The 9,444-nt window shown below is 32.5% G+C and overlaps 1 protein-coding gene across 1 annotated transcript in view; it reads left to right on the top strand.

Annotated features, from left to right (window-relative positions):
• DPP10 (dipeptidyl peptidase like 10) overlaps positions 1–9,444 on the top strand; it is a 1,029,304-nt gene that overhangs the window by 933,572 nt on the left and 86,288 nt on the right. The window contains exon 10 of the mRNA XM_074215016.1: positions 3,520–3,617. Coding sequence (XP_074071117.1) covers positions 3,520–3,617 — 98 coding nt within the window. The remainder of the gene's footprint in view (positions 1–3,519; positions 3,618–9,444) is intronic.

The following is a 9,444-nucleotide window of genomic DNA, read 5'->3' as shown; positions in this document are numbered from 1 at the left end:
ATATACTAACATACTCATATATATATATATATGTTCAATGAAAATCTAATAGAAAGTTTAAGATGAGAAATATTTGGCAATATGATTTTTATGAAATTGTGAAAATAGGATTGATTGATATCTCACTAGACATGTCACTAGACATCTCTTGTCTTAGATACATATAACATCAGATTTACCTGACTCAGGCACCAGACATTGCCCCACATCTCAGGTACTTGTCTCCTGGGATTAGCATTAGAGTTAAGTTTCTTGGTGCCTACTCATTATTTTTTAATTTCTTATTTAGCATTTAAGAAAATAATCTGATTTCAGTGGTCCAGACTAGCTTCCCTGTCTTCTCCTTCAGGTGAAAGGACAATCAACACATCATCCCTTTACCTGAAAGTATGAAATTTGGGTACATCTTATTAAACATCCAATAGCCTGCTTTCTTGATCCACTAGTCTACTTATGAGTCTGGGGATATTGTGGGGCAAGGTACCTTTCATGATATACCCCATTGACATCTTTCTTGTTCCTGTCACTGCCATACATATGACAGCATTATACAGAAGAATTTCACTCCCCTCAAGATTTACATTATTTTTCTTTTCCGGTATCATTTCTAAATTTTCAGTTATCAACCTAATATAAAAAATAATCAAAATAAAAAGAAATATGCATAATCAAATAAAATTAATTCCCTCATGGGCTATAATATATGTATGTATATATTATATATATACAAATAATATGTTTACATAATATATGTGTATGTTACATATGTTTCTATGTATCTGGGTTTAAGTATATGTTTGTATACACATATATAAATATGTATCTATATTATTTTTATGCCATAAATCTATCATCTGCCAAGAGGTAGCCTAATTATTTCATGATGGCTCCTCTGGAACTCAAAATAACCATTGTTTTTATCATAGTACTTATAGCATTCAAAGCTATTTGTGTTTTCCACTTTATAATTGTATACATCACTTTCCTTGTTTTGATCATTTCATTTTTGATCATCTTATAAAAGTGTTCTTGATTCCAAGCCCAGTTCTCCATTCATCTCATCATTTATCTGCACCATCATAAAAGGAGGAAACACATTTCTAAGCAGAGTATAGAATGCCAAATATCTGAAAATTTGAATCTATGAGATCAATCAGTCAACAAGTATTTGTAAGATCTTGCTATGTGCAAGGCATTGTGCTGTGCACTGGGCATGTAAAGTAGGGTGAAAGATATTTCCTGTTCTTAAAGAACTTGCAACATAGTAGAGGAAACTTCTTGTAGGCAGATATATACAAAACAAACTGGAGATAATCAGCATAGGAAATATACCAGCATTAATGGGAATCTGGAAGGAGTCCTAAAGAAGATAGGATTTTAGCTGATATTTGAAGAAAGCAAAGAAATTTAGAATGTATGGATGAGTCAAAGATGATAAAACTGAATTTTATTTTTATCCTGACCATTATTCCATGCGGATATATCTCTGTGTTTAATAAGATTTTATTATACACTTTAAACAAATATTATCTCCCAATATTTCTATTAGCTTTTGATATGAATATTATAGTCTGCTCATTTTTTGAAAAATTAGGCACAAATAATCTCCTTACCTCATTCATGTTCCCCTACATTTCTAATAAAAATAGGAAATATAAAATTAGACTTAGAAAATTAATTTATTTTAATGATAATAGACTAACTGTCCCCAATAAGATCACCTTCAGTCGTATGTAGAAGATTTAAAAAAAATAAACATAAGAATTTAATTGACCAAGTCAAGTTAAAGATTTAGAGTTTGTAGAGATGTTATTTAATGACCCCACCAGATCCAGTAATCATTATTACAGTGATATTAAGAATTTTATGACAAAGGTAGCAGTATATAAATATTTTTCAAAATTATCAGAATGTATTTTCCAGACTCTTTTTAGGAACCTACTCTGGGTAGAGTTGTGAGATAATATAAATTTGTTGTAACTTTCCAACAGATCCCACAATGTTTCCATTTCATTCACTCAGCAATTATTGAAATATAAACTTCTTTTCCATAACCTATTTCCTTGAGTCCTTCAAAGTTCTTTAGTAGCACTAATTCTTGCCAAGTTGTTAATGACTATCAATGATGACAGCACTTAAACTCTCCCACATGAATATTATATTCTGACTTGAAATGTATTTCAGCAATCTTTGGACTCCTTCGAATGCTTGCATCATTTCCCTTTTCCTCCTTCTATTGGATATTTTCCAATGCATTTACATCATAAATTATCTTGCACATATCCTAGGAATCTTCAACATTCCTCAGCCCTCTCTAAAAAATCCTTCCACAGATGTTTTCCAAAGTTATAAATGAATTATATGATTGTATTAACCAAAATCATCATAAAATTACCTACAGTTGCTTTTAGAAGTACTCATCAATAAAACTGCACAGTTGATATAATTAGAGTTTGTGTCCTTTCTCTGTCTATTCTATATTTCTCTTTTACCCTAAATTTCTGCTGGCAATCCACATTCTGATATTTCCCTCAGATCTTATAATATTGATTAAGAACTATTAACAATACAAGATTAATGTCAAATTATTTGTGCTATTATTTTAACAAATATTTGCTGTTAAATTGGGAAAAAATATGATAAGGAAATGAAAAGAATGCAATGTTTGAGTTATAGAAATTTAGACATAGAAGGGACTTTTAGAGATCACCTAGTATTTTTCCCTCATTATATAAGTCAAAAAACTAGGGTGCAGAGAGTTGAAATGACCTGTTCTTCAACATACAAATTGTTAAGTTTTAATTCATCTTCAACAACAAATTTTCAAATACTATGTCTATTTAATCTTCTACAGTAGCCGACATCAAGTTTCTCCCAGAAATCAAGGACTATAGCATCTGGGAAGTGTGTTGTATAGTGAAGTATTATTGATAGGCCAAATATAATAATCATTTATTTTGATTTGTCTAATTATAGGACCAGCCACATAGGTACCATTCTTAGGAAGGAATAAAATGGCATTATTTATTTAATAGCCTAAGTGATTTCAAATCAATATTAATAATTAAATGGCTAAATTAACGACTGAATAAAAATACTGACTGGAATGTAACAAAAGTAGTGGAATCCATTAAATCTGAATTTAGAATGGTTTCTAGGAGATAGTAATTTTGAATTTTTAAGGATAAAGAGTATTTAAATTATAGAAATAACGCTTAAAAGGATACATAGAATAATGAAATTCAAACTACACTAAGAATTTGGAGATCTGTAGTTGAATTCTGTCTTCTAGTTATGACAGCAAATATGCATCTTAACTTCTCAGAACTTCAGTTTATTCATCTGTAAAATAAGTATAATTGTATACTAATTACCGAATTTACATAAATGTTGTGAAACTCAAATGACATAAGGGTAAGATTATAATAGTGAAGCAGTGTACAATATGTTGTTTTTGTTCCTTCAATTCTATTCTAACACTTTCTGATGCTTTAAATTATTACTTTCATTTTTTCAAAGGCTGGTCAAGTGAATCCAACAGTTAAATTATATGTTGTGAATCTATATGGACCTACTCATACTTTGGAACTTATGCCACCTGACAGTTTTAAATCAAGGTATGGCATTTTAATTTCATTTTTCTGTGGTAAAATAATATTTTTTTTTTTATCTTAGGAGGTGATATAACAAGAAAGAGAATGAGGGTTTCTCTATTAGTTTTGAATGTAAGTCACTATGATTAGCAGCATTGTAGGATTATATGGAGTTTCAATGATATAAAAACCATATAAATTTATGATTGCTATAGATATGGTGAACTGTATCTGTTAACAGGTGAATTGTTGGAGCTGGTGTAGTTGTTGTAGAAGGTAATTTTCAATTGACATTTCTTCCTGAAAATAGTAATGAGCATTTTAAAAATAATATATTTTTGGAAAATGATTTTTTTTGAAAATCACAGTCACTAGAATATAAGGATTTTCCCAGAGTTTTGACTACAGTTTTCTTTTGTTAACATTTTCTTTCTTCTCTGTCCAGGATATTTTTCTTTTTTTGTTTATTTATTTTATATTATTACAATAATCTTGTGAGAGTAATCATAAGCCCCTCCCCCCAAAAAAAAGATGAGAACCCTCAAGAATAGATAGAAAGAAAAAAGTGTACTTCAGTCTGTGTTGAGATTCCAATGGCTTTGTTTCTAGGATGACTTGCCTTCTCCATCATAGCCAACAACGAAGTTGCTTCAATACTTTTCTCACAGTTGCTATCACTAGCTGTATTTCCCTCCACTTTATTCCTCAGCACTCTCATCTATTTCATCCTTTCTCTCCTTTCATCCTGTCCCTGTTCAGAAGTGTGTTGTATCAGAGTACCCTCTCCCACAATCTTCCCTCTCTTCTATCACATACTTGCCCCTTCCCTTCTCCCCATTCAAACTTATCCTATCCCTCTCCTCTCATTTTGCTCTAGGGTTAGATAGATTGCTAAATCCTACTGTGTATGTTATTTCCCTCTCTGAGCCATTTGTGATGAGAATGAAGGCTCACTCATACCCCCTTGCCTTCCCCTGTTACACTCCATCGTCAAAGCTTTTTCTTGACTCTTATGTAAAATATATTAGCCCCTTCTTCCTCTCCTTTCTCTTCCTCTCAGTACTTTCTGTATCACCCAAGGACTCCATTTTTTACAATATTGTACCATTATATTCAGCTCCTTCCTGTGTCTTGTCTATATATGTTCCTTCTAACAGCTCTTAAAAATGAGAGTTATCAGTGTCTTCTTCCCATGAAGAAATACAAACAGTTCAACATCATTAAGTTCCTCATAATCAGGCATTCTCATCCACCTACCTGAGTCCTATACTGGGAGAGCAAACTTTCCATTCAACTCTGCTTATTTCAATCGGAAAGATTGAAAGCCCCCCACTTCATTGGAAAGCCATCTTTTCCCCTCAAAGAGAATGTTCATTTTTTCTGAGTAATTGATTGTTAGTTGTAAACCAAGATCTTTTGCCTTCCAGAATATCATATTCCAAGCCCTACAAGTCATTAATGTAGATGCTGCCATATCCTGTGTAATCCTGACTATAGAGACACGGTATTTGAATTGCATGTTTCTGGCAACTTTTAGTATTTTCTCTTTGACTTGGGAGTTTTGGAGTTGGGCTATAATATTCCTGGAAGTTTTCCTTTTGGGATCTCTTTCAGGAGGTGATGAGTGAATTCCCTCAATTTCTATTTTACTCTCTGATTCTAGGATCTCAGGGAAATTTTGTTACATTATTTCTTGAAAAATGAAGTCTAGGCTCTTTTCACCATCATGACTTTCAGGTAACCCAATAATTTTTAAATTATCTTTCTGGATCTGTTTTCAAGGTCAATTGCTTTTCCAATGAAGTATTTCACATGTTCTTCTACTTTTTGGTTTTCTTGGTAGTTTTCTTCCTGAGTTCTTGCAAATTCATTGGTTTCCTTTAGCTCCATTCTGCATTTAAAGGAGTTATTTTTTTCAAAGAGCTTTTTTATCTCCTTTTCCAAATGGCCAATTCCTCATGTGCCTTTTATGTGACTTTTTCCATTTGGCCTAAACTGATTTTTAACATATTATTTTCTTCAGCAATTTTTTTTGTATTTCTTTCACCATGTTGCTGGCTTCATCACTTTCATTTCTCCTCCCAATTTTTTCTCTACCTCCCTTAATTGCTTTTCAAAGTCTTTTTTGAACTCATCCATAGCCTGAGTCCATTTTCTATTTCTTTAGAAGTTTTGGATACAGAAGCTTCAATTTTGTTCTCATCTGAATATGTATTTTGGTCCTCCATGGGACCAAAGTAATTTTCTATGGTCAGATTCTTTTTTTTTTCTGTGTTTTTGCTCATTTCCTCAGCCTATGACTGATTTACAGCACTTCCAAGGCTTGGGGGGGGGCATTTTGGGACAATCCACAGGGATCTTAATTCCTCCAAGATCTTATGGGAGACTCTCTTGCCTGTGTTCAGGCCCTCCCCTCTCTGCCTTGGAGCTGTGAGAATGGTCCCTGCTTGGCTATGGTTATTGGGAGCCCAAATTGCAACCTGGATCTGAGTGTGGGCAAACAGCTGAGTCCTGCCCCAGGGAGAGTAGAGATATTTTTGCAGTCTTCCCCGATCCCCTTATCATCTATGGGCTGAGAGCTCTAGATGTGCTGGGTGGCTCTGCTGACTCCTGCTGCAAGTTCTCACTGCAGGCTTGCACTGAAGCCAGTGCTCTGCTCTACACTCATTCTGGTGTGTCTGAGTTCTCTCACCACCCCTTCTGTCTGTTCCTGTATATTAAACTGCCCTCTCTGCCAGGGACCCAGGTGCCTGGTCTGTTTGTGATTGCAATTGCACTGTGGCTGGGCTGCAGCTTTTTCCAACCCCCAGTCCCAGTGGAACAGACCTATTCTGGAGATCTTCAAAATTATCTTGGATTGAGAAATTGTATTACTCAGTCTTTCTCTTGGTTGTGCCCCCTCTAGATTTTGACTAGAGTCATGATTTGATGACTTTTGGAGTTTTGAGGGGAACAAGTTTCAGGAAATTCCTGCCTTCACATAGCCATCTTGATTACCGCCCCCTCCACCCCTCCAGAATAATTTAAGGGAACTTTAGTGAGAACCAACAAACATAATGTTTTCATGAATATAATCAATCAAGGTGTAGAATGTCAATAATATTTTAAGTTTAATGAACAAAAAGCCTAATTGAAATGTGAATGAACTCCACATGAAGGAAACAATTGTTGTTTAAAGATACTGCTATCATATTTTCTACATGACCAGGATTATGGACCTAGGTTAACTACAGTTGGAGGAGAAATATTATTTTCTACATTCTAACTCTTTACAACCACCCAATAAAAGTACCAATTCTCTTTTTAAATTCTGCTTTGACACCTCACTATGATTGAATTCTTGAAGCACAAGATACAGTATGTACTCTCTACGTGGAAAGAGTTTGAGTGCAGACCCAAAAATGATGAAGTACATGCTTTGTTTTCTGAGGACTAGCTTAGGTGAATCTAAGAGGCTTATTAGAAGGCTGTGCACAGGATGCTAATTTTTTAGACCATAAAAGCTACTGTTTTAGAGCTCCCATCAATAAAAGTGTAGAACCTTATGGTACTGAAAAAAATAAGAAGAATTATATATTATACATATTTAAAATACAAAGTTTCTCATTGGACTAAATAATATATGGAAACATTTTCAATGGTCAAGTTATTTAGCAATAAGATTCACAATATACCCTTATCCTCACATCTGCACCAAAATTTAGTAATAAGATCACTTTGGTGATTGTAATCTGGAATTTAAAGATTTTTAGGAAACTACAATAACATTAATTTATGTATATATTTTAAAATTCTATAATAATTTTAGAATATAAACTGTTATGTTATTACTAATTAAGCTTGCTAATTGTTGCTCAAAAAATCAAAAGGTTTTCTTCTTGGAACTACTTAGAAAAGGTATCTATATTGCTTTTGGAACAGAGGGAGCCTAAAAAATAGGGAAACTATGGAAAAGTTCATTTACTTCATTTTCTTGTCTTTCCAAAAAAAAGTCAGGATCATATTAATTTGTTCTGAATATAAAAATCATATTATTAAATGTATGGAAAAGAAGAATGAATATGTATCTGTATATATTAAGTTGAACATCCTCTTTCTAGATAATTTTTTAAAATTAAACTCAATTTTTAAAGATCTAAGATGTCTACACATTGCTATCAACAACTACATAAAACTTTTAAAAAGACAAATGTTTTTAAAAATAAAGGAAATAGAAGGCCAGAACTTAATCTCAGATAATTTTGAAAGCTGTATTGAATTTCTTATACTTAAAAGGAAAAAAAAATCTCTATGTAAAAGAGCTTTATGGTTTCATGTACATAGTTCTTTTACCCTTCTACTTTATGCATGGACATTCTCATTTTATTGGATATTTGTTAAATTCTGAATTTAAAAAAAATTGATGGAAAAGAAGGAATTCCTTTTTTGCATAGCTTTTTGATTCAAGGACATGATAGAGAAGTACTATTGAATATGATCTAAACTCACAGGAAAAGGAGATTTCTCTTATCTTTGATCTCAAATCATTTCCCCCAGTTTTGGGTCTGTAATTAAAATGATCTCAAATACTTTTCCCTGATTTGGAATCTGAAATTTGCATTCATTATCCTTTATATTTAACATTATAAAGTGTATAATATTCAGTTTAGCTAATATATATTATTTTATACAACAAAAATATCAATAGGATTTTTCTAATGATTTTCTAAAATGTTAATCTCACTTTTCCATCATATCCAATTCCATACAGGGTGAAAGGATTCAAAAAAGGTTATATATGCCTGAAGTCCTTTTCCAGAATCAGCATTCTAAGACAATTAGGAGAAAATAACATGATTGGAGGGTAGGGGAGTACCATTTCCATTTTTAAGTAACTATGTCTTTTAAAAACTTCTAATTCAACTACCTAAAGTCTCTCTTCTATACTTGATATCCTTGATATAGAATTATAGGAAGTAGAGAAGTAGAGAAACTGCTGATTCCACCAGTCATAGAAAGTTGATTATGTTTCTACAAAGATACATAAATAATTTTGCAGTAGTAATAATAGTAAATTTATTGATGTTCAGTAAATGCTACTAATTTTAATACATGAAAACAAAATGCAACTTTTCCTCTTGTGCTTCATGGACTGGGTTTCTCAGATTTATAACTGATTTGGCACAATTTCCACAAACGTTCTCTGTAAAAAGACTGATCACATTGCTTCTAGATCATACCTTTGAAAAACAATTTATTTTTCCAAATTTAACTTTGTAACTTATGGATCATCAATATGGTTTAATTAGATGATTTCTAGGTTCTTAAAGTGTATTTTCATATTTAGGATAATTTTTTTAGGTTTTCATTGTATATAACATGTTGCAAGGATGTATTACAGGATTATTTTCATTTTCCAATCAGTTTATCAGAGTTCATTATTAGTTTTGAGAATTGTACATATGCATATATTTTCCTACTCTCTATATTGTTTCATTGATAAAATTCTCGAGACCTGTGAGTCAGTATAACTGTCAATATCTAATTTACTGAGGCAGCTAGGTGGTGTAGTGAATAGAACACTGGTCCTGGAGTCAAGAGGATCTGAGATCAAATCTGGCCTCAGACACGTAATAATTACTTAGCTGTGTGATCTTGAGCAAATCACTTAACTCCATTGTCTTGCAAAAACCAAAAAGAAACAATATCTAACTTATTTAATCTCTATTTTACAAATGACAAGATCGATGTTTTGCCAGAGTAGCTGTGACTCACCCAACTAGCATCATATTGCTAGTTTTTTGAGAGAAAAATCCACCACTCTTTCCTCTAGTCCTTGCTTTCTGCCTTACATAGTAGTAAGATAGTATAA

Source organism: Macrotis lagotis, chromosome 1, assembly GCF_037893015.1.
Source record: "Macrotis lagotis isolate mMagLag1 chromosome 1, bilby.v1.9.chrom.fasta, whole genome shotgun sequence".
NCBI classification, from domain to species: Eukaryota; Metazoa; Chordata; class Mammalia; order Peramelemorphia; family Peramelidae; genus Macrotis; species Macrotis lagotis.
This window is presented reverse-complemented; position numbering and strand designations above follow the sequence as displayed.